Below are 25,949 nucleotides of genomic sequence, written 5' to 3' on the forward strand. Positions count from 1 at the left end.
TTTTTCCCATCTGTCCTCACATGGGAGCTTGCCATGACATCTGCAGCTTCTACTGTTAAAAATGTGGGGTATATTTTCACATATGCAATAAAACAGCAGCAGAAATGTGGCCATAGAAAATCTCTGCAGTTGAAAACTAATTGCAATAAGGACATTTTCCATCAGCTACTATAAAACGTGCAGTAACTTATACAAGGATAACAAATAGTACTAAGTGAGTTCAGCTTGAAGCCAGACAAACCATATTTGTATCACTGGATGACACCACATGTTATTATCTGAACTGTTTGTCAATGCAATGCAGTGCTGCCCCCCATCATTACACAAGAGGGACGAGGTCACTGTTTGTCTCAAAGAAATACAAGATTATGCAGTTGCCGACAAAAACATTACCCAGGTACCTTGATTAAGTCTTTCACAGACTCTCTAAATTGTACAGGTCAGCTTGTCTGCAAGCCTCTGCGAGCTACTGTTACCCACAAAGAAAGAATTTGTCCTTGTCAAAAGCATTCGGCCCGTATCCTTTTACAATGACACTGCGGAGCACCTCCTCTGCATCAGCACCTCGAAACCAGGAAATTGTGAACACATTAGTGAACTTTTTCCACTGACTGCACCTGGAATGATTAAAAAAGGGCCCGTAGTGTTTTGGAATGAAACTCTGTGTAGCGGTGTGTATGTGTATTACCTTGTGGTACCATTCTGTATATGTAATAATGCAGTATTGGATGTAGGAATTTTGTATTTGGGTGAAGTTGTGCCCCTATTTACAGCGTTTGTTTCCTCTACCTCTTCCAAAGGACTTGGCCATGAATATGAATTGTGTTTATTAAAGCTAAATAATGTATTTGGAATATTTAAAATATAAATTGTTAATACAATATCTTAAAATAATTAACTTATATTTTGAAAAATAGTATTTTTGTACAGTAAAATATTTGAAAATGTTTCATATTATTGTATTGGTAGAAATAACTCAAATATTATTTTTTAAATGTTGAAATGATCTTTGCAATGAATCAAATCAACAAAATAAAAATGAAATGATGCTAAATAAGTGCCTTTTTGTGTAAGTGTTGTTTATAATGTTATCAAATATAACTATTTGTGTGTGGCAAATGTATTAATTTAACTTATTAATTCTAAACATAATGTAAACTATTAACTGCATTAGGTTTATTTCAGAAACACAGGTTACTGCTTGTTCTGTAATTCACTATTACAAAGGAAACTACGCAAGTTAATTATATCAAGTCCATACTCGCAGTATATGAGAGTTTTTAGAGGTCTAAAAATAGCCATTTTTATAGTTAGTTTTCAATTCAACAGAGAGAAACTTATAGGAATACACACACACACACACACACACACACACACACACACACACACACACACACACACACACACACACTCTTTTAGTCTGTAAGTCTTTCTTGATATGTGAAGTTAATACAAATGTTATGTATTAACAGTAAATTAATGACTGTAAATGATATAGGCCTATAATGTCTGCACTCTACCCATAATGCCATGCACTATGACCATGCACACAAGAGTGGGGACTTCCTGCTGTACAGCCATAACGCCAGCGGGGGGACCCCAAGCACAAGCAGCCTGTAGTAAAACTGTAGTTCCCGGATGTACAGTATCCTACTGTTGCCCCTCCCCCTTCGCCTCTTGTCTCCTCCCCTCCGCCACCGCCTGCTTGTCAAACCGAGCCTCCTCCTCCACTTACTGTCCCCTCCCAGCGGGTCTCCCTCCCTTTGCTACTGCAGTGAAAGCCTCGGTTACAGGAGAGAGAGAGACGGAGAAGAGAGCCTGAAGCTGGGTATAAAGCCAGGACGAGACCTCAAAAGAGTACCACAACCATATTTTGTTTTGTATTTCTCGCCACAGCTCGGCGACCTACCGACTCCCTCCCCCCTCCCCTGTTTGTACCTCTTTTCCGCTCACATCGCCTGGATTTCATCATCCGACCTGCAAGATGGTAAGCTCTTAATTTCACCCTCCACCGACTTGTAAACACACCAGTAGGTGTAGGTAGGTGGCCTGTGTCAATGAATGTGCTGTTTTCTTTCTTGCTGAGCGCTTTGCTTTAAAGTTAACAGTCGACAACGTAGAGTTCGTAGAAGGAAACGCTTTCCCTCGCCCACTTTCTGGCTCCCTGTCGCGCGCTCTGTGCAACACCCCGGGGCTGACAGGAGCCTAAAGCTTGTGGCCCAGATATGTCTTATCCCTCCTCGGTATAGCCTACAGTCTTATTAGCAGCAGGGACTGTGCAAATTAGTTTTCGTGAGAGAAAAAACACTTGGTGACTAATTGTGGCAAGTTTTGCACATCAGGCAGGAAAATGTAACTTAAGTTATTTTTGCTTTGCATTCATACTCTGCATTAAAAGTACATTGTATTCTAGGAAGCATGGCGCTGTGTTGATAGTTGCAACAGTGTTTCATTTGAGCTAATAAGCTTTATTAAATAGACCGAAGCTACGTGTGTATACATGGACAGCGACTCTACACATATACACCTATACATTGAATATACTACATACTATACTATATTAAATGTGAGTTTCCTAGTAACCGTAAGGCATCAATGTCCAGACCTGGATGCATATTCACATTTAAAGCTGACTTGTTGTCAGTAACTAATTGCAAGGATTTCTTTTGCACAGGATTTGAACCACCCCTTGTCCCTCCCTCCACTGTCTTTATGTCTTATATATCTTTAGCTTTATTTGCTTTAGGTTTATTTATTTTTTCTTTCTCAGACCTGTTATTTACTGTTAGATTTAAATGTCTGTATAATATATCGACTTGTGTCATTAAGTTTACAAACTAGAGCTGGGCCAGTAAATCAAACGGGCAGACACATCTGCAGATGTTAGCTTATTTTATGTCAGTATCAGTGTATGTATCCGCTGTCAATATTTAATTTAATACCAGTGAATACTGAATAATGTACTTTGCATTTGCACCATTAGGAGCTCACCTGGGCTCTGTTCTAAGACGCAGGTTTACTGAGATATCTGGATACATTTTGCTGAGAAAAACCTCATATCTGGAGCCTTGACTGATGTTAAAAGATAAATTTTGCAAAACTAGATAACAAACTACCGTCGTGGTGGGATAGCGGCTATATAGCTATCAGAAGCTCATGCTTCAAGGTTACTGCCGTTCAGGTAATATTCTGAATCTGCATATTATGGTAACACATCCGCACATAACACATCTTCTGTTCATGACACAGCACTTACATGGACAACAGTAACAGGTGAGCTATGTTCAGGACACCTTGTAACATTTGCCCTGCAGCACTCCCAACTCTCTGCCAGGGGGTAGAACCTCAGGGCATGCATGCTGTACAGATAGTGTGCCAATTTATGTCCTGTCAAAATGTATTCTTCTCAGCTGCAGGGGGAGGTTGGGGGCAGGGACACTGTTGCTTAAGCATGTAGTGCAATGATCTGATGCTAAGGAGACCATATGCTGCCTAGCAATCACCCGCCACCCACATAAGGATCGAGCCTGGAGCTAATGTGAAAGAGATAAAAGCCACGGCAAACCAGCAGCAGAAGTAGTGATCAACACTACGTGATCCCCACTGCACTTCCCACCAGCCCACTCAATCTGGATTTATTCTCTTCACTGGCGATTTCATCACTGCAGTCCAGCAGTCACCAGCACAGGCCAAACCTTTTGTCAGTCAACATCAATTTGTCTGGTGTTTCAGCCTCTCTGCCCAGTAAATATAGAAAAGTTTAAAGATATGTTTAAATGGCATGTGGAGGGTAGCTTGCTGCTTTAAGTGCCGGCTGGAACAGGATGTTTAGGGGATATTATGCATGACAGTTGTGCGCAAAAGGATGTTTGTACTGTACATGCAATAAATTCTTATGTAGGAGAAGGGGAAGTGTTTTGGTTTTTACACCTACTAGGGTTGGACTATAGGACCTGTTAAAGCAGAATCTGGCTGATTGACTTTTATTGGCTGATTTTAAATCATCAAAATAAATGTATTCCTATTTCTGTGTCATCAGCATTCAAGGCATCATATGTGCTGCATATAGTCATTTCTGGCTAAATTAATTATTTCCAAGAAACTTAACAGCACCCCTCTAGTAAACACAAGATTTAAAGGTGCTTTTGCATCTTTCTTAGTGGAGAAAGTCAGTTTTACAGTCAATCTGTCAATTAAATCAACTGATTGTTTAGTCAACTAAAGCTGCTTCCACATGAGCAGCGGTGAAACCACTCTGCGCTGCCTCCGAGCGCTGCGCTCAAAATCTAAATTATTTCAACTTTGACCTCGATTGCCGCTGACCTTTCAAAGCGCAACCAATGAGATAACAGCTGTATGAAGCGGCACAGGCAAGCAGCGGAGGTAACCATAGAAACAAAACCAACTAGTTAACCTATCATGTGAAGGCAGCTTCAGAGTTTCTTCAGTCGAGGGCAAAATGATGAAAAATAGTGTTTTATTGTTGTTGTACTGGCAGACAAGTTGATCTTATGCTGTTATTGAGGCTGCTGTTTCAACACATTCACCTACAGCTGCGACCTTTTCACATCAAGTGGTGTGTGTGTGTGTGTGTGCTGTTATTTTAAATTTAAGTTAATAATCCAGTAATAAATCTAAACATGTATAAGGATTTGTCTGCCGGGACGCCACTGCATTTACACCGAGATGAACGATCCGGTATTGAGCGGTTTATTTCTTATGTTTTCAGCACTTAGTAAATACGGTTTAGCTTTATCAGCACTCGGTTAATGCATAAGAAGATTTAGACATTGTTAGTTTACAGCATTATGAGCCCTCAAACCCTTTAAAGGTAAAGTCAGGGATAGAAGTGGCTGAGAGGATTAGTCCTGCCAGAGTTCCTTCAGGCAGCTAAGATTTTGGTAATTATTTTCATATTTGCACTTGACTCCTGAAACTGGCACAGATCCTCGACACACGCATGTTTTTTAACACAGAAACGCACATGTCAGCAGGGATACGTGCAAACACAACTACCCAGGCAACATTACAAAACAAGAATTACAGGTGATGCTTTGAGGAACAAGGGGAGAGAAGCTGAATGTGTGTGCAAAGAGACGACTGTAAACATTCAGCTCATTTGTATTCTCACACATATACTCCATGGCTTCTCTGCTATGTTCTAGTTATTAGTGATACTGTCAGCTGGTTATTGGTATGGGTTTGCATGCTGTACAAAGTTGGGCTGAAAAATGGAGGGGTGAACTCTATTTAAAGACCAATCCGAACGCTCTGCCATGCTCCGCACTCTGGAGGGTTGAGTGTTTTTATCATGAATCTATATGGCAAGCTTGATACTCGCAGACACATTTGTATGGAGGAGATTTCTGGTGATCCCTGAACTGATCAAGCAAAGCCGGAGGAAAGGGCACACTCAAAAATAATGTGTCAATGACATGCAATGTGTGGAAAAGTAACGTAAACATGCCAAGGTAGACACACAGATGTTGTTTTATCCCCATATGCATACATCAAACACACACACACACACACACACACACACACACACACACACACACACACACACACTCCCCTAACAAGCTCCCAGAGGCCTAGAAGAAATCGATTTGCAGTCAACAGTCCATTACCCAACATATTAAATCTGCAATGACATAAAAGAGAAAATGAGCAAACCATCCCATTAGAGAAGCTGGAAACAGAACATGTTCAGTATTTTTGCCTTTATAAATGATTAAAAACAAGTCATTTATCGAGCATAAAATATTTGCACTTTTATTACAAAGTCCTGCAGCCGTGATTTTAATCTTTCTTTGGATACTGAACGGCCGAGTGAAAGACCGCTGCAGCATCCAGCAGCTGCTCATTTTTCCCTCCACTGAAAGTATCAATGCGGCGAGCAGCTGAATGAGGCATTATGTCAGAAGAGGCCTATAATGTGTTTCCTATTAAAGTCAGAATTGTTTTGAGAGACATTGGCTTGCATACAATCATAAGACCTGCCCGTTGACACCTTCAGCCGTGTTTGTGCAGCAGATTTATATCCACTTCTTTTACAATAAACAAACGGACTTGACTTGGCATTGGTACGGAGACATATTGCAAACAGTGTTATAGTACAATACACACAAATACACGTTGAGATCGGATGCAGGTTTTGAGACTGATACCAACGTTTGTGAGGAAATCCAGTTAGGGAAGGTGGAGCAGTCCAGTGTTTCCGTCATTGTGCACAATGTCTAAGGCTCCACAGATGAGATTGACGGAGTGATGCATGCCTCTGTTCTGTTCTGGCACTTTCTACATTATGCTATTAACCCAGTGCAGTGTTTATTAATTTGTAGGATTTATGCATGTCATCGCTTCATTCCTGCATGTTCTACGTTGTTCTGACTGCAGTCAGAAAGCACAGTGCTTACATTAAATGCAATATCTTAAGTTCCACAGAATTCATTTTGGAAGTTCTTCATGTCATTCCTTCATTCTGATATTTGTGATCGGTGAGTGAAGTGTGCAGATGTGCAGCGGCTGAAAAGTCAGCAAAGCAGGCTTTTTAACAGGTTGCTTCTTCGATCAACACTTTTGTGCAGGGAAGTGAATGATTGCCACTACCTCATGCCACTGCTATGCCCTTGACTAAAGCACACAACCCCCAAACTGCAGATAAGGCAGCCTCCAGGTGTGAATGTGTGAAACTGTGAGAGAGGAGTAACCTGCCTCGGATTAATAAAGGTTAAATGAGAAAACTCAGGTATTGCAACAAGTTTACGGCCTTTAACATGTAATAAACTAGACTTTATATGAATAGTAAATGGGAAGAGGTGAGGCATTTAAACTTTTTACTCCAGTATAGTTGATGAAAGGATCACTTACTACTAACCAAATATCATTTTCGTTCACTTGATTTTGCTTATTGCAGAGTGAGAGCAAAATCCGTTCTCATGTCTTGCCAGAGACGCCTCAGAAAAGCCCTCCACGTCTGCAGCCCGTGTACTGTACTCTCCAGTCTTTGATGTTATGACTGGGTCTATAATTAGCCAGCTTTTTGGGTCGGCCGTAGCGTTGCTGCTGAACCAGCGATGATGCCAGACTCTTCATTATGCAAAATGTGTTTTGTGTGCTCAGGCCTAATTGATTCTGAATGAAGCATGCATTATTGATGAGCCAACACGAGTCTCTCTCTCTTTCTGCTCTCTGCTCCACTCTGTGCATGCGAAATGCTTTTTCACTTTGTTCACTTCCCTGTCGGTGTTTTTATAATCATCCCATCTGATGTGCTCCATTAGCATCTATTTAAAGGGGCAGCTCCGCAAGAAACCGTATAAAGTGGTTTGTCACAGAGGAACATGACAAGAGTTACTCCTGACCCAGCGTTAACCACACCAGTGACCTTAGGCCGGCCTTAGTTAGTAAACCTGTAATCCTCAACATCAAATCTACTTTGCTGTAAGTCTCTTTACCTCCAGGGGCCCTACAGCTGGCACTTAAACCACATTGGACAGCAAGGATGTAGCTGACACACACCCAACACTCAGTTACCCACCATTGTGTTTAGTATTTTTATCCACATAAAATACTTTTATCACAAGACTTCATCAATACATTTTGAGCGTGTCAATACTGAAAACAAACCTTTTGAAATGGTTTGAAACACTGACTCTGCTTTATACACTGAACCAAACAACTGTGTGACTCTTGGTTCCATTGCAAAAGCTCACTGTGCCCTATAATGGTCCTGCACTAAAAGGCAAAAATTAATCTTTTTTTCTTTAGTCCTGACCTAGAGAACCGAAATAAAGGTGTGAACATCAACCTAAGTCTCATGTGGCATGGTGATGGTGCATTGAGAGCATGTCCTTGAATGTGAGGACACTGGTTCAAGGCCTTGAATCAAAAATCCTGGTGTCCTTCAGCAAGTCACTGTATCTCTTGCAATGTTGCTCTATAGCGGAGCGAGCTCTGTGTAGTGGAGCTAAACAAAAGGACTTTTCCCTTCAGGGATCAATACAGTGTCACATTGTCACTATTACCCTCTGAGCCACACATGCAATGGGACACCCAACCCCAGTAATGTCGGAGTCATGCTCTACACACTGCTACTCTGGAATTCAATCCCTTAAACTGGCGGTGTCCAGCCACGGTCAACGAATTGTTCCACGGAGTAAAGGCATGTATATGTCACCATCTGATCAGTGCACCAGCGGCTGACTGCGCTCTCCTGACTGGGTGTCAAATGCTAAGTTTCTCTCCTGGCTAATCCTGTGTCACCTCTTTCTCCTCGCTGCTCTTAAAATACCACAACCTCTCTGAGGTAAGTCTGCTGTTGTACGGCAGCACAGCAATAAGCCAGATGACATAACTTGCACTAGCTTTTTCTAACTAGTTCAGTGTGTGTGTAGTGTGTGTAGCGTGTCCCTGCGAGCTGAAGAGCAGAGTAGCACTACTTATCATTCACATTGTGAATTATCACAAACGTTTTCTTTGCAGTTTTAACAAAGTTGTTTTGTTGCCAGTTAAAAGTCAGTGGACTTTACCTTCTCTGGTTTTTCTACTATATACTAATGTGTTAAGAACGATTGTGACATGAGAATCTCTGCTTGCTGTCGCATGTCCCCCTTTTTGACTTCTAAAGTTGAAACAAACTTCAGACTTGTGTTGTCATGGTGGACTACCTCGAACTGAAATCCCTAACTTCTGTGTTTCCTTGTGTATGATAAAGAGAAATGTCCTGTCTTAGGTGACTTCAAGCATCAATAAAGACGCTGCAGGCAGCATCGTTTCTACACGATTTTCACATGAAAGTTTTACTCAAAGGGGTTTTAAATCCAGCTGCTTTGATCAGCAGCTGCAGCCAGTAGCTGGTGTCCTGAACACTGTATGCAGAGTCCATCTCTGGATGTTTAGCTGCACGTCCAGTTTGCCAAGCGCAGTCTCAGTTTGGTGTTCCTCAATGGAGCTGCAGGACAGTTGCGGTTGATTGCTCGCTGGCCCGTAGCATCTCTCTCTCTCTCTCTCTCTCTCTCTCTCTCTCTCTCTCTCTCTCTCTCTCTCTCTCTCTCTCTCTCTCTCTCTCTCTCTCTCTCTCTCTCTCTCTCTCTCTCTCTTGTTCTGCTGCATTAGAGGCTGCACGTGAAAATGGTAAACCTCCTCGAGGGGTTTTAGTGAAACATAACTTTGACAAATAGAAGCCACTTGAATCAGTTTCTGTGAACATTTCAAAGTGCATGCAATCTGCAGTTACTTCCTCATCCAGAAATGTTTTCCCCTCAACTTAAAACACAAGTTAGAATGACATTGATTAAAGAATCTGTATCTGCACCTTTTTGTCTGTGTATTTAGTCATTAAAATATGCAACATTTTAATAGTAAGTGCCAGAAAACTACAGTTGTGAGATGCACAGCACTGCATTGAGTATAATGTGCGCTCTCTGCTCTGTTGTAAGGGGCTGCAGTACTAGAAGGACACGTTTGCACGCAGACTATCTGAGGAATTCACATTCACAGTGTCAACACAATGAAGATGTGCATGACTCACCTGACGTGTTTCTATAATACCAACAGCTGCAGGAATGCACAATATAACAATTCATCATCAATACTAAACGATATTGTTACAATCTATCACTTTTATTGAACAGTATAGACTCAGGGTTCAGAGTCTAAACCAATAAACTTGCAGCCCTGCCCGTTTCTGTCTATTGGCAGGATGTTACCTCCTTCTGTGTATCAGGAGCTTCTATTATATCAACGGCCTCCTGAAATCCTTACATATCTGATTGTTCAGGTACAGAACAGAGCTGAATGCTCTCTATTGTCTGCATTATTCCTGTTGCTGCTATGAAAATGAATCCAGTTGGTGCCATTGTGTGTCTGACAAACAAGGAAACAACTGTGAGCTATGTGAATCGCATAGAATATCATTTGTGGTATCTCAGAATGCACAGGAACGTAAAGTGACACCTCTGTTTCTCTCTCTCTCTTTAGGGAAATGAAGCCAGTTTCCCCATGGAGATGTGCACACATTGTAAGTATTTTAAATCTTAGTTTGCTCCTGTTGTACACGACTCAACTGTGTTCAAAGAATGAGACGTTCTAAAAATCCACAGCCTCATTGACTTTATGGCATTTTCTGTGTTGTATGTTAACAAGATGGCTGTCTAGTGGACATCTTGGAGCTTCCCTCACCTGCTCTACCTAATGATGTATCAGCACAACATCTCACGCCTCGTGTTTTTGAGAAGTCCTCAGAGATGCAGATTTGCTCTCCGCTCGCTTTGGTCAAACGGCGTGTTTCACACCGCGAGCTTGTTAAGAGCCGCTGCTGCTCATGTTTAATGAGCACTGAGGCAGCGACAGAGCCCTCTGTACGTGTACTGCAGGGACCATGTCACTGTTTAGACCTCATCATGTCTCAGAGACGCAGGTAAGGGCTTCAAGGTTGATTGTTGGTGCACAAGTTGTTAGAAGCAAACACATAAAGTCTAACTATGACAGAGTAGTGAGTAGTATGCTTTGCCTTTTTATAGGCAGAATAAACAGAAACATTGCTCTAAAAACATGCACTTACATCCCATTTTCTGTCAATAATTGATGTGTGTTGTAGCTCAGCAACGACAGCGGACTTACTTGTTACATGTTTAAACTCTTGAGCGTAATGTGTCATTCTGAGATCACCCGAGGCCTGTCCACACAAAGCTTTTTAAAATAACTCTTCTTGTTCGAGTGGACAGAGCTGTGGGCACACTGTGGCCTTTCCATACTTAGCTTGCACTACTGTAACCTCATGGGGGGACAGGACCTTGTTCTCAAAGGCCTTCCAGGCATTCCTCCCCCAGGATTATGCCACCGCAGTGAGGGGAGGTGGATTTGGATGATGCATGACCCTGAACTGAACCCTCAAGACAAACATTTTTCAATAATATCTAACTAATCAGTCACTAAATCAAAAGACAAACGTAGGAGAACATGCTACACTAAAGGTGCAACAGTTACATTCTGAATGCATATTAGCATTTAGATAATTAAATGCAAGGATGACTCCCCCCCCCCCCCCCCCCCCCTCTGTGTCTCTCACCCTCCACCGACTGAGCAGCTGCTCAGCTCATCAAGTGCTCGGACAGTCAGCCATTGGCTGTGAAGAAATTAGCTGTGGCCTGCATGTCAGATAGATTAACCCTGCTGAAACCTTCCTGCCATCAATGAGACGTGAGCCAACATGTCTAACACCCACTGGCCTGTATCTGTCATCAGACAATTATTAACTCGTGTTGATATACATAAGATCAACACGAGGAACTTGTCGCTAAGAATCGCCTCCATGAAATAGATTGTGAAGTAAGGTCATCATTCGATGCTGGCGGCCTTTATCCTCCTGTCAATGCAGCGTCTCACACCTCCGGACTTAACTGAGCTTAGATCAGGCAAAATGTAATGGCCTACTTGTGGGAGCGTTCATTATTAGACACACAAACCACACAGACACACACCTCCACACACACACACCCGTATACACTACACATATTTCTAGAGTGCATGCCCGCGCCCACTCTGTACCGCCACTCTCTTCACCCCACACACACACACACACACACACATAACGCCCTCAACGCATCATGCTCTCACAGAGAAACGCAGCAGCGAGCCTGAAAGCATCGCAGGCCTGTCTGCTGCCGCCCAAAATAAACAGCGGGTGGCTCGGTGGAGTTCCTTGTTGCTAGGGGTTTCCCTGAGGGCGGGAGTCTCTGTTGGTGGAGGTGCTCGGGTGAGTTGGGGGTTTTCTGATTACAGCATGGCTATAAATATACACCATCAGTGTGCTGCCCTGATTTGTTCTCGGTTTGGTCCATGCCGGCGAGCTGTACATTATCAGAGCAGTCGGATCAATCAGCCTAATGCACCGAGTCCTGCAGCTCTCCTCTGTGTCACACACTCGGCTGTATGTCCTCCTCTTACCAGCCTGCATGAGATAAGACTGAGGGAGTGAGAGAGTGTGTGTGTGTGTCTGTCTGTCTGTCTGTGTGTAACTAAGAAAACAACACATACACAAATGTACGAGTCTGTGCTATCACAGAAAAGCTGTAAAATAAGATTTATTGTCAGATTATTTCTGCATTATATCATGCTTTCATACTTGTGTTAAACTTATAAAACCATAAGAACAAGTGTTGTTTACTTGGCTATCATGAAATGTGTTTGCCACAAGACAAATGTAGTGTTGCACTTCCATAAAGAAAATGTTTTGCCTCGATACACAAGCCGAAAAAACTTTTATGAAATCATCATCATAATTACTGAGCTGTGCATGTAACCTTCTCATGTTTACCCACCCTCACACCTTATCGTGTGTGTTTGGGGAGCTATATGCAGCGGAGGGTCCAGGCTGTAATTATCAGCAGCATACCAGCTGAGTTTCACTCTGTATATCCTCCACTGCTAGTCTCAGTCCAGGTTCGCTGTGTTAATGCAGTCACATGTCTCCATTAATGTGCAGGGTGAAGCTTTTGAGGGCTGAGCGTGCTTTTGAGGACAAATTCATTAATGACGTTCTGGGAACATTGTGTTTTTATAATTGAACACAACTGGGGATGGAAATCTAGTTGCACTTAGCACACAGCTGTGCAGCTGTTTAATGGTTAGCTTGAGCTAGCTGTTCACTGGTGTCAGTGATGTTGCAGAGTGAAGCAAAACCTTTAGTGTGCGATCACAGATGCTGCACAAACATGAGCTGGTATTGATGTGCTCTACAGCCGACAGAAATCTCCTAAACATGAACATTTTAGTTAACTATAGTCTACATATTCCAGTGTCACACCAAAAGCACACCGCTGTGAAGGAAAGACTGCGTTACAGCTACCAGAGAACCCAAGTGCAGCACAGAGGCTGGAGGCAAAGAGTAATCGTCAGCCGGGGAGAGCAGGAACAGGATCCAGGAGAGCGAGGAGGCCTGGAGGAAATGTGAATACTGAATCTACGATGTGGCGATGTGGAGGAGTCGGGACCGGAGCTTTATAGCAGAGTTGATTGGATTGTTGGCAGCTGGTAGCCTGGCTCCTGCACACCTGTCTCCACTCCCACACAGGCACACGCACACGCACACGCACACATACACATACACACACACACACACACACACACACACACACACACACAGAGGGGGAGGGAGGACACACTGCAGGCTGGGCAGAAGTGGAGCCCATGACATGCTGGATTTATAATAATGATCTTGTTTACAATCGAAAACAAAATTTGACACACACAACTGGACAAGCAGGACCAGAAGTAGGGCAATTTGGCCAACCACTGCGATATCATCAGCATATGTTTTATCTACATATGCATGTGTTTTCATGTGTACACCTCATGAGCAGTTGTTGAAATGTTCCTGCTTCGCTCGTCCGCATTTGTGTGTGTGTGTGTGTGTGTGGGCTACTTTGGGGGGCTAACGGCTTCCAGTTGCCTAGTAACATTGTTGAGGGTGCATACAGCGCTTGTGAAAGTGTGTGTATGTGTGCTCCGTGGTAGAGTATATGAGATTATCATAACCATGTCACAGTTGCATTGGGTCTCCCTCAGAGACGCTCATTAGCGTAGCAGTGTGAGGAGCCTCAGTGACGGTGCAGCCCTCACAGGAAACCGTTTCTTTCACACAGAAACATTATTGGATGCATCCCTCTGTGTATTACTCTGCTATGAGGAAAAGCACAATAAATGAAACCCCCCCCCCCCCCCATCCTTTTCTCTTCCTGTGAAGTGTAAAAATAATAGTTCACAGAATCATGTTGCACTCACGGGCATATACAAATCTACCATGTAAAATGTGATCATAGGTTTAGGGGGGTTTAGCAGCTCTACTGTACCTTTCATCCATATTCTAACTAGCCACATGGGACGGAGCTGTGCATGTGAATGTCAGTTTGCAACATCGCCCACATCATCGCAGCTGTCGACTGCCAAAGGCTGAAACATGCAGGCGATGAACTGAACTCTGGGCTTAAAGACGCGTCCGTCTCCTCCTCTTGTGCAGCTCATGGAGGAGGCCAGCGATCAGCAAGGATAGGATCCATTTAGCTGTTTTATCCCATCTCCGTTCATATAAAATCCCTTCACAACATCCTGTTTTTAATGTAGAAACAAGGAAGATGTGCAGCAACCAAAGCAGAATATTAAATATCACCTTTTCTGCAGCAGTTATTTCCCCGTCCCATCTGTAATCAGGTGTTGTTTGGATATAAAAATACGAACATCTCATACCTTTCCTTCCTGGCTCTCATATGTGTGGCCACACCTGTGACCCATTGTTCCAGTTGTTTCATTTGATTCTGTTCTTCCTCCCGTACACAAACCAAGGCTCGCTACCAGATTATTTGTTGGACAGTTTTCCGATACCTGTCGCCGCACCACGTTCTGACATTTTGTCCGCTGTCTGTAGAGGAGGATGGCAGTCAGTGCTCGTGCACTCATCGTTGAAGCAGAGAACCTCATTAGTTTTATCGGGTGTTTTCTGTGAAGACATAAACCTCCTGTGACACGATGCAGTTGACCGTAACAGTTTTCATAAAGTCAGTTAAACTAACTGCTGGAGTAAAAGTGCTGCATCAACGTCTTCTTTTGATCTGGCTCAGCTGGGAGTCTGTCTGGGATGCTGGCAGGCGTGGGACCTGTTGGCTCGAGACCAGGATGGGGACTCAGACTGAGAAAGCCGTTGTCTTTGCTGGCATGAATAATACCTGCACCTACTCACTTGGCAGCTCCAGACAGCGGGACGGGGTCATGAGCAGAGTTCTGATGTTCCCCGCTCAGCGACCGCACCAAAGTTTATGTTTTGTAAACGCAATTAAAATGACTTTAATTATTAATCGACTAGCAGCTCTACATATCTGCCATGGCTGCAAGCTTGTGGGATCCACACATAACAGAAGAACATTTTAAAAAGTAAGATGCACAATTAAAATACAACTATTGAGACACAAACGAGACACATTGAGAGTGATGAACTCTTAAAACAAAGCATGCATCTTTATATTACTTAGTACACAATAAGGGTTAATAATAATAATAATAATAATACAAACCCTCAAATACATGTATAACCTCTTCTAACCAAAGCCCCTCTCATGAGCCCGGCTGGTGTCGTCCGCTGTGAACATGAAATGAGAGGCTGCTGATAAGGAAGTGTTTTGTGTCAGAGGACAGCCGTGTGCTCGCCTCTGATAACTCACACCTAGTGGACACAGAAACCTTGTGGCGTATATATATCAGATTGTGTTCCTGCTTGTGTGCAGATTCATCGTGTATCCTGAGTTGCGTCGGGAACATAAAACCAAAGCAACCTTCATTCAGAATAAATCTACCCAATGTGTGCAGAAATCATGGAAATGAGACGCGGTTTAACGAGCATCCATTGTTCACTGAGGGCTGATGAGGGCAACAAAAAACGGTTTATTAAACAACAGACACGCATTTAATTCACCAGGTGCACAGCAGGCAGACAGCTTCAGTGGCTGATGGTGATGCTGAGGATGAAGGAGGTCGAGAGTTCTTACTGATGTACTCTTATAATACACTACACAATGACTGTTTATTAAACCAGGGCTGCATCTTAATCGGTTTTATATTTTACCATATGACAAATATACAACGTCATTTGTATTTGACGTGTACATCATACATTTTGTCCTTGGACATTTGACTGTATATCATATTTCCCAGAACATAATCTTTCTTCTCCTTTTGCGTAATTGTTTGTGTGCAGCTGCGTGACGGAGGGTGCTAAGTTCAAACCGGAAGTTTGAGCATTTACTGACTATAATATCGCTATTGTTTGTTTTTGTGCACTTGATGCCCTTCAATGATTTTATAGCAGCTTTGAGCAAATAAAACTTGTGGTTATGAAGTGACTTCCTGTCAGCTCTACTATTAGACACTAAAAGAGAAAAACAAACAGAGAGGAGAGGAGCATTACATCATAACTGCTTTATGGGCCAAGGACAATAAATGTAGAGGAACGTTGGTGGAGACACGTTGGGGCTGAACTCATTGTACACTGATAATATTCATGTTGCAGGGACAGAAGGTCGAGCACAACTTTCTATAGGTTATACTTCTCTTTCTACAGCTGCTAAAGCTCTGTCCATCACAACTTCTCACTCTCTCTCTCGTCCCTGCGCTTCTCCTCCACCACACTCACTCTGATTAGTCATCAAGCTGATGGAGCACAGCATGTCCGAACGTTAAACCCAAAACACAACCCACAGCTCTGCCTCTCTCTCTGTCTCTCTCTCTCTCTGTCTCTCTCTCTCTTTGTCTCTCTCTCTCTCTCTCTCTCTCTCGCTCTCGCTCTCTGTCTCTCTCTCTCTCTCTCTGTCTCTTTGTCTCTCTGTCTTTGTCCTTTGTCCTCTCTCTCTCTCTCTCTCTCTCTCTCTCTCTCTCGCTCTCTGTCTCTCTCTCTCTCTCTCTCTCTGTTGTCTCTCTCTCTTTGTCTTTCTCTCTCTCTCTCTCTCTCTCTTTGTCTCTCGCTCCTCTCTCTCTCTCTCTCTCTCTCTCTTTCTCTTCTCTTTCTCTCTCTCTGTCTCTGTCTCTCTCTCTCTCTCTCTTTGTCTCTCTCTCCTCTCTCTCTCTCTGTCTTCTCTCCTCTCTCTCTCTCTCTCTTTGTACTCTCTCTCTCTCTCTCTCTCTCTCTCTCTTTGTCTCTCTCTCTCTCTCTCTCTCTGTCTTTCTCTCCTCTCTCTGTCTCTTTGCTCTCTGTCTCTGGACGGACAAAGATGGCTACATGTCTCACGAGGTATAACCTGTTTCAGTGTGCTGTTTCATGTGAGTTATTGTTTTCGGGGCTGGTCTGTGTGCGTCTTAGCGTTGAGTATGAATGAATGAATGATACGTGATCGACATGTTTTAATAAAGGAGGTTTAAAAGTGAATTCTCTCTCTACTCTCGTTGCATCATATAATAAGAAGAGGAATTGAATTACACTCAAAATTGAAGAGAGAGTCTGAAACCAGAACTGCAACAACAACAACAACAACAAGTGATTATTGATGATTCACGAGGCACTGGATCATTTACACAACATTATCATTTGTGTATTATTAACATGATAATATTTCATTGATTAAACATCACGGTGATCGTCAACATCGATCATATTCCATCATTGGATGTTTTGATGATGGTCGTTCATACTGTAGGTCCAAAATCAAAATGCTGTCTTGACACACAATTCCAACGTGTCCTGAAGTGAACTTTTCTTTATCAGTCTTCACTCTTCTATTAAAGTTCTGCTGTGTCATTACACTTAACATCACAAGCTCAGTGTTATCTTTTCCTGTCGCTCCCCTGAAGCGGCTGTCCTCGTGGAGGTCAGTAAACCTGAAATGAACTGAATTCTTCAGCTCGTAAATCTGTCCTCTGTTAGCTTTGTGTTAAGATTAAAAGATAGCCCATGTCATTTAGGACCCCAGATTAAAGCAGGTGAAGCAGCACGCTGTGGTTGGCCAATGGGATCATGTGACTGTGTGAATGAGCTTATATAGTAATTAATAACTGGCTTTGTTATTAGTATTGTTCAGTATACCAGCCAGGGAGTTGGGGCTGTTTCTGATGGCAGGGCAACGTAAGATACAGACCCTCTCTTATAAAAAAGCACCAGTTGACAACAAAGGCTGTAAGTTTGCGTGTTGTGTGTTTGTCTCTGTCGTTCTGCTAATTCCATTGTTGCTCCTTCTCCTCCGCGCTCACTTCTCTACCTCTCCCTTGTGTCATGTTTAGTCCGAGCAGTACCAGGGTTGGCTTCAAGTCATGTTTGTACTCTCGCAATTGAAGCTTTTACAACAGTTGCACACATGTCTCTCTGGAGAGGAGCAGAACAAGCTGTACTGTGGTTATTGTGGCTCTGCAGCTTGGAGCGGCTCGCTCAGTGCTGTGCAGGCCGGACGTGGTGTCCTTGACCTAGTTGCAATTGTTGGCTATTAAAATGTATGACTGCTGTTCATGCAGGTGTTAGCAAGGATGTTTATATTTGTGTCTCATGTCACTTTGAACTCTTTCCTTGTGTTCTTCTTCTACAGTTTAGTGTGCTATCAGGGCACCGTCTCACACGTTACTTACAATTCAGCTGAATGTCTGCAGAGAAAATGTCTCATCCGGATCTTCTCCCTCTCTCTCTCTCTCTTCGTTTTGTCTTTGTCCAGTCGATGCTGATGAGATTAAGAGGCTTGGGAAGAGGTTTAAGAAACTCGACCTAGATAACTCCGGCTCGCTCAGCGTGGAGGAGTTCATGTCGCTGCCCGAGCTGCAACAGAACCCGCTGGTGCAGAGGGTCATCGACATATTCGACACTGACGGCAACGGAGAGGTGGACTTTAAAGGTAAGCAGTAAACTCTGCTGCTGTGTGGAACTACTGGTGCTTAAGATACTACAACACTGCAAGACTTTATCATCCTTATATGTTTACATTCAGCCAGCTCCCATGGAAAGGATTCACTATGTGAACAGTGTTTTGAGTTGGTATTTGGCCTCTAGGCTCTAATCTTGTCACGCCTTGCAAACATACACCAACATCAGTACATCCCTAAAATAACACAGCAGCTGCATCAGAACCAGAAGCCACCAAATATTTCTGAGCAGAATGTGAAGTGTGTGGAGGAAGTGTGATTGTGACTACCTGCCATATATATTTGACAGAAGTCATTTTGAGTTTCTCCATCAAGCCGCAGAGTAATTATTTCTGTGAAAGGACTGCATTCATGTTCACACCCCTGGAAATGAGCCTTCACTCGAGAGCTGCTGGGACAATAGAAACCCCACAAAGAACGGCAACGACCAGGAGAAAGATATGCTGCAAAACCAGTTTTGTCCATTTGAGTCTATATGTTTCACCATGTAAATCAGCAGCATGATGGCATCCTAACGCACGTGCTAAACAACCAGCAAAACAAAATGAGGATCAGCCAGTACTAGAACTTCAACGTCCACCTTTTTAATACAAGAGAGCATGTTCTGTATTAATATGGCTGTAATGTTCTCCTATTTACTGCAGGAGCTTATACAATGTAACAGCTGTAGCATGCTCCATTAGCATTTAGTTGTTAGTTTCTGTTATTTGTCAATGTGCAAACACACAACATTAGGGTGATGAAGAAACAGCACATCCACATGCTGCCATGATGTGAACATCAGCACTAGTGGAGACTACAGAAGCCGGATTAGCTGTAAACACCCACAGCACTGATTGTTGTTCTGCTCTCCTCACACAGAGTTCATCGAGGGAGTCTCACAGTTCAGCGTCAAGGGGGACAAAGAGCAGAAACTCCGGTGTAAGTAAAGCTGCTTCTCCATTAAATCAAGTCTCTCATCCCCAAATATATGCGCTTGTTTTGCCGCTTCGGGGCTTAAACCAGCCGGGGATGTGTCTCCTGTGTCCTCCCCTCTTCTGGTTATCTCACCTCCTGCTATTACAACCTGGGGAATCTTTTTTGATGTTGAGCGGTGTGTACAAAATGTACTTTATGGTTCACCTGCTGAGGGCTTTTATTGCGGTTCTCAGAGATTCATTTATCAAAGACAACTCCTCCTGACATTTGGGGCTCTGTAGGTATCTCTGTGTTAACGATGTGCACTCTTTCGTCTGTTCCTCTCCTCCCTCACAGTCGCTTTCAGGATCTACGACATGGACAAGGACGGCTACATCTCCAACGGCGAGCTCTTCCAGGTGCTGAAGATGATGGTGGGCAACAACCTGAAGGACACGCAGCTCCAGCAGATCGTGGACAAAACCATCATCAACGCAGACAGGGACGGAGACGGCAGGATATCCTTTGAAGAGTTCTGTGCAGTAAGTCGAAGCCCTCCTGGGGTCGGCTCAACAGCAGTGGGTCTTTCAGCACAGTTAGTGTTCACATATTAAAAAGCGTCGTCCACATAATAAGCATCTCTCGTTGGCTTTGTGGGAGTGTATTTTCAGGATGTCGTAGGAGAATAGTGTCTCCTGTTTGTGACTAAGCAGCGCTGTTCAAACACGTCAAGGTTCAGGGAAGAGGCAGCGTGACATAATCTGGTTTATAGTTATCCCGATCTCAGCCCTGTGCACGGTGGATATAAAAATAGATTTGTTTTTAAAGGTTGGTAGTAGTAAAAGGAAAGCGTGTTTACACTTCCTGTGCTGCTGCAGGGTTTCAGCAGAACACATTTGAGTGCAAAGCAGATGTTGAGAACAGAAGCTGGATGATGTACTAACCTCGGCTGAGGCGATGCAGGGGTCGAATGAAAGATACAATTGAGTTGCATTTGATGGGAGATGTAGGATCCAGTCTGAACTACAGACTTCTCTTCCTCCGCTGCTTCTATTTTAACGTGTCTGACTTTATGAAAGTGTAATACTACCTCTTTAAATGTGTTATTGTTATTGCAATTAATGGACATGTTTGATTGACAGGCTTCTTAATTGCATTTTATTTTCTGCCCGTTCTCACCAACTTCTGTATTTACCAGCACTGGATTAATGAATGTATTTTCTCCTCCGCCCTCCTTCTTCCAGGTGGTCGGGGGTCTCGATATACACAAAAAGATGGTGGTGGACGTGTGAGCGCTCCTCTGCTCGCCGACTTCCCCCGCCCCTTCTTCCTCGACTCTCGCTTTCTCCACCATCTCTGAAGATCTGCTCAACACATCCGGCAAAGCGCTCTCTGTGTAACTCAATGGAAGTATTCTCTCTCTCTCTCTCTCTCTCTCTCTCTCTCTCTCTCTCTCTCTCTCTCTCTCTCTCTCTCTCTCTCTCTCTCTCTCTCTCTGTGTGAAGCCACTTTTTCTTTCAAAAACCACAGGCCTTGTGAAGCAAACGTTGAAGTGTTATTGAACTGTAAATCCTCTCAATAACCCGGTCGTAGCACTTTAAGAGACTGAAGGACATCTTTTTGTCATTCGCAAGAGCAACTCTGATTCTGGATGAGGGGGGAGAAAGTGGGTAAAGGGGGCGCAGCGAAGAGGCCGCTCGGCTTGTTCATATTTCATCCGTTTTTTTAAATATTTATTTTTTGTTCTTGTCTTTTATAAAGAAGAAAAAATACAAGTATATCTATGGTTGTCTCTTGAGGGGAAGTGTATAGCATATTATTAACACTCGACTTACAGTACAACTAGACAGTAGGGTATGAAGTGCCAACCACAACATATCCAGAAAACAGTCCCAGTTATTACCCATCATCTCCGCTGTCGTTCATGCCCAACTTGTTACACTTCCAGCTGCACCTCCCCGACTCATTACACGCTAAACTCTTTTGATTTTCTGTTTTATTTTACGTGCGAGCAGTTTGGATTAGACCAGCGAAGCAATCCATGTTTTTCTTTTTGGTGATAAGCTAAGTTTTAAATCATACTTAAGAATGTGTTTATATTGTCGGAGAGTATCCTCGTTCATCAAATCATAGGTAGATATATTAATGCCAAGAAAATGTCTTTCCAAAAATAATTTGCGGCTGCAAACGGATACGTGGTTTACTCTCGGTACTCTCGATGAAGCATTTTTGCATTTATCAGTGTGCATCCGTGAGACGATCTCCAAAGCTCTGCACTCACACGGACAACTGAGCAGTTAACAACAGAGGCTGGACGGACTAAGACCTGGGAGTTTGTGCGAGTACATGGCAGTCTAAGAGACTTATCTGCAGGCAGCGTTTTTTAACCAATATGTGTATATTATATATTCAATATGCGCTCATCTCTAACAGCAACAGAAGACTTTGCTCTTCTGAAGACTCAGCTTTCTCAGTGCAGCGCAGGACGGGTCAGTTTTCTTTAACGCAACACAAACACTTAAAATATTAACATGTTGGCATCATCAGTGTGCAAAGGGATAGACTGTGTACAGTGCAAAAGATGGCTTCCTCCCCCCCCCCCCCCCAACTTCTTTTTTTCTGTCAGTCAGCTCATTTTCTCCCCTCCCACCACTAAGACAAAAAGGGAGGAAAAACGTATTCAACCAAATTTTAATTTCTACGGAAAGAATGCTTCCTTCTTTGAATGGCTTAGCTTTAGTTATGCTTTGGAGGCCGGCTGCAGGTTTGATCATGGGGGGCTCTGTTGTCCCTCATCCCAACGCTCTGCACGGCCGACGCCTCCCTGTGCTTGCATGACATGGAAATATATTTTTTGTTGTGCACGTAGAACCATTTTTTGAAATAATCCTCTTGTTTACACATGGATGGTGGTGTTAATATATTTAAGAATTTAATGGTATACAATATGGATGTTGCCAAACTTTGGTAAATGTACACATATTATGAGAGGTAATCCAAATGAACTGAACTACATGTAACTTTTTGTATTTAACCGGGTCAGCGAGATGCTTCTATTCCAGTAAAAGTTGCAGATCTGATCCCGTCTCAAACTGCCACACACTGTACTCAGCTTAAAAGGGGACATTTTTACGTTTGTTTCTTTTGTATATAAGTATTTGTTAAATGCAGTTCTGGCTCTGTTCTCTTTATAGTTCAGACCGCGCTTTAGGTTGTAAGTGGGTTATTTTTAGTTTGTGTGGGGATATCTGAAAAGATTTAAGTTTGAGAACCTTTGTTGTTCCTTTTTCTGCATGCTGCATCTTATGCTGTGGGACTGTTGGAAACTTGATACTGTATGAAAAATAAATACATTCAAATAAATGTTGAAAGTAGTCAAATGTTCCCTTCAGGATGTTATTGAGCAGAATGTAAAGTCGTTATCAAACTTCTTTCAGTATTACGAATTACTTACTTGTCCAAAACCTGACATTTTATACACTTAGTGACACAATTATACTCGTGTTAGTGGGGATTGAACTTATTTATTTACACAAACTTATGCTTTGATATAAACTCTGAATGCTTGTATCGTGGTGTTGCCTCATGCTTTGGATCAACTGATCCAGCTTGATGCACGAGGCCATAACAGAAACCTGAGGTGTCGTCAACAGTCACGGATCAACGAGGGAATGCCACCAGCCAACGGGGGGAAGGATAAATACACACAGCAGCCAATCAGAATCTCTCGGATGTCCGGCTAGCCACCACCCTGATGTTACCGTAGACCTTTGAAGGTGGACTTCCTGTCGGGGCAAAAGGGGTTTAAATGTCACTTCTCAGCACTACATGTGGATTTCAAAGAGCTCCGTTCCAAACACGACATCAACCTCAATCTTGTCGAGTTGTATTTATCACGTATAAAAACATCTTTCTTACCTAAGATTAAGTTACATATCGCTGTCCGGGCCATCTTGATATTCTGGAAAGACCCTAATATGTGAACTTTTCTGTTGAGAGACAGAAGGAGCTTTAATCAGTCAAGAGATGAGACGTGTGCAGCAACCCTTCTGCACGCGTTCAAGAACTGCGCTTAGTTTACAGTAAACTGGGATTACAATATGTTGAACTGCAAACAGTGCAAGTGAAATAACCAAAAAACAATAGTGATTAATAATCATGGTAATAAAATAGTAATGGCAAAATGATAATTGTACAGTAATAGTGACGAGAACTCACGTCTCGGCGAGCACAATGCGAGTCTTTGTGACATTTTCAATGGTGAATTTGGTTTTTCCTCCCTTCCCTGCTATTCTTCCGATGGCTCTGGATAAGTGGTCTCCCTTCAGAGGTTTCACTGCCGGGACAAACACCATGAGACAACTCTTAAACACACACCAAGATATTAGACGAGTTCATTTTGAAGCAGGGAACGGAAATATAAAGTTTCAGAGCAGACATGCATCACGACAACGGCGTCTTACCGTCTGTGACGTCGAAGCTTTCTAGGAAAAGCTCATCTAATCTGATGAGAGCTAGAGCATCCTGGGAAGAGAAGGAGCACGTGTTTAATCACAAACCAGGTTCAAGGGACACACAACATCTAACATGGTGACAGCTGTTATAAAGATAAGTGTTTCAGATTTGAGTTTCAGCCTCAAGGGGCCTTTAAATAAAAGGGAAATCAATGTAATCAAAACACTCACTGTAGGTTTTACAGACTGATGAGTAATATTTGATATCAGTACACCAAGAATGAGATCTAGTCCCAACCCTAAATCTACAGCTGGCCCCATAACTCAAGTGTCTGGACACAGCCATGACATGAAAACATACAAAGCTCACCAAAACCTTCCATTAGTGAACTTACTTCAACCTGGAATCCCAGAACAAAGGCTTTAACAAAGTCTGATGCTTTCGTGAGCGAGCCGATGTCCTGCGTTTCTTTGCACGTCTGGAAGAAGGAAGGAATATTACTCACACGTTGACACAATTACAGGTATCTGAGAAACAGTGCAGATGGGCATTAGTGTAGAAAAAGGCTCAGTCAAGTCTACATTGCTTAAATGTGAAGCGATAACTTACTTTGATTTCAACATGCCTAGTTTTGAGGTTGAATCTAACTTGAAGCTGTAGGTTCTCTACAATGGGGGTGAAAATCTTCAGCCAGTTTTCCTTCAGCGGGGTGTATCTGTGAGCTGGAACGGCGACTTTGCGCATCTCATCTGGTCCCTGAAAACCACACGTAACAACATTAACAAAACTGTTCTGTGGCACACAGCTGGGATTTATTTGAATACCATTGTAACTACTTAAAGTTATAAAATCCAACTATTAAGGAAAAAACACTATAAAAAGTTAAAGTCTCGGTAGAAGAATTAGCAGCACAATGTACTACGGTATTAAAAATTAAAGCACACTTGTCATTTGTGTGACTGATTGCCCTTTTCATCATTTAATTACTGATGCATTATTTGCAATTCTAATTGTAAAGTTGTGGGTGGCTCTACTAATCCTTATACCGCTGTGTAGGTATTAGTTATGAATATGTTATGAGTTCATCAAAATGATTTGAATTTTAAAAAGTATTCTGCACCATTACATAAGAGTATTGTTGAATATTGTGTCTCCTACTTCTTAAGATAAATAAACTATTTAAAGCCTCTTGAATAAGCTGGAAAATAAATCATCACAAAGCTGCTTTTTAAGAGATCATAACAAGTTGGCTTTTTAGAGACACGTGGTTCTCACAGGACAGCGAGCAACAAACATCTGATGATAATAATAATAATAATAATAATAATAATAACAGTAAACAGTAAAGAGCTTTTGAAGACCCTTAGCACCAGACTGGATACAAAAACAAAAACATTGGGCATAAAAGCACATAACAATCCAGAAGGAATATTAAACATAAGTGATACTATAATATGATCTGAAGATAAAACAACCCAAATATATATAAAGTATATTAAATTGGCACAACCTTAAAACGCAACATACACAGAACAATCAGTACTTTTACTTTTACATTTAGCTAGAAACATTTTCAATGCAGGACCTTTACTTGTAATACTTCCACCACTGTTGACCCCCCTCGTGCCACTTGTGCAACATACAGTAGCTTTATTTAGTGCAATTACAAGACTATACTGCGCACGCGCAAACCAGTTACTGGCTACTTTGGTGACGAAAACTAATAATAGTACTCATATTAGATGACATTACGACACCACACAGAGTACACCTATAGACATAGTTGTTACCTTTAATTTGTCGCTTGAAATAGGCGGAAACTGCGGCCGCTTGCATGCCACGGGCCCCTCTGTGTCCATGTCCACTCCATCTTGTTCACGTTTTCGTTTCTGAGTCTTTTTAGACTTTACCTTTGTGAAAGGCTCTGTGTCGTCTTTACTGTCAATAGCAGCGACAGCGCCTGGGGTTGTAATTACATCAGTGTCCATCCCTGAAACTACTTTTATATCAAATTAAACAGTGAAAACTCCGGCAGACTTTGGGCTACAGAAGCATGAGCGTGTCCTCGTGCTGCGAAAAGGACCCAAGCAGCCACATCGTCAACGCCTGTAGTGAAAAAATAATAAACACTCGTGTGGTTATTGACAAATATCTCTCATGTGACTACTATAATTAAGTTTGAAGGAACAGAATATCTAGATAAAGTGTCT

General features: G+C 42.6%; 2 protein-coding genes across 2 annotated transcripts; one reads left to right on the forward strand and one right to left on the reverse strand.

Annotated features, from left to right (window-relative positions):
- The first annotated feature begins 1,732 nt into the window (after positions 1–1,732).
- On the forward strand, positions 1,733–22,651 carry LOC115019711 (calcineurin subunit B type 1-like). The gene is made up of 6 exons (XM_029449237.1): positions 1,733–1,987; positions 9,982–10,021; positions 18,183–18,359; positions 19,249–19,308; positions 19,642–19,826; positions 20,529–22,651. The coding sequence occupies exons 1-6, from the start codon at positions 1,985–1,987 to the stop codon at positions 20,574–20,576; spliced, it is 513 nt and encodes a 170-aa protein (XP_029305097.1). The 5' UTR covers positions 1,733–1,984; the 3' UTR covers positions 20,577–22,651.
- Positions 22,652–22,788: 137 nt separating this feature from the next.
- pno1 (partner of NOB1 homolog) lies at positions 22,789–25,836 on the reverse strand. The gene is made up of 7 exons (XM_029449235.1): positions 25,530–25,836; positions 24,349–24,495; positions 24,134–24,217; positions 23,748–23,808; positions 23,503–23,620; positions 23,203–23,273; positions 22,789–23,069 (listed from the first exon to the last, which is right to left on the reverse strand). Exons 1-7 carry the CDS (start codon positions 25,725–25,727, stop codon positions 23,002–23,004), a joined length of 747 nt encoding a protein of 248 aa, XP_029305095.1. The 5' UTR covers positions 25,728–25,836; the 3' UTR covers positions 22,789–23,001.
- Between the last annotated feature and the right edge of the window lie 113 nt (positions 25,837–25,949).

This window comes from Cottoperca gobio, chromosome 15 (genome assembly GCF_900634415.1).
Source record: "Cottoperca gobio chromosome 15, fCotGob3.1, whole genome shotgun sequence".
NCBI lineage: Eukaryota > Metazoa > Chordata > Actinopteri > Perciformes > Bovichtidae > Cottoperca > Cottoperca gobio.

Bases quoted from the DNA above. Each gene is read 5' to 3' on its own strand.
- LOC115019711 (XM_029449237.1), top strand. The intron at 18,360-19,248 runs GTAAGCAGTAAA...CTCCTCACACAG, and splicing joins CGGAGAGGTGGACTTTAAAG to AGTTCATCGAGGGAGTCTCA. The intron at 19,309-19,641 runs GTAAGTAAAGCT...CCTCCCTCACAG, and splicing joins CAAAGAGCAGAAACTCCGGT to TCGCTTTCAGGATCTACGAC.
- pno1 (XM_029449235.1), bottom strand. From the start codon at position 25,727: ATGGACACTGATGTAATTACAACCCCAGGCGCTGTCGCTGCTATTGAC. The intron at 24,218-24,348 runs GTAAGTTATCGC...TCCTTCTTCCAG, and splicing joins CTAGGCATGTTGAAATCAAA to ACGTGCAAAGAAACGCAGGA. The intron at 23,070-23,202 runs GTAAGAAAGATG...TTGCCCCGACAG, and splicing joins GATATGTAACTTAATCTTAG to GAAGTCCACCTTCAAAGGTC.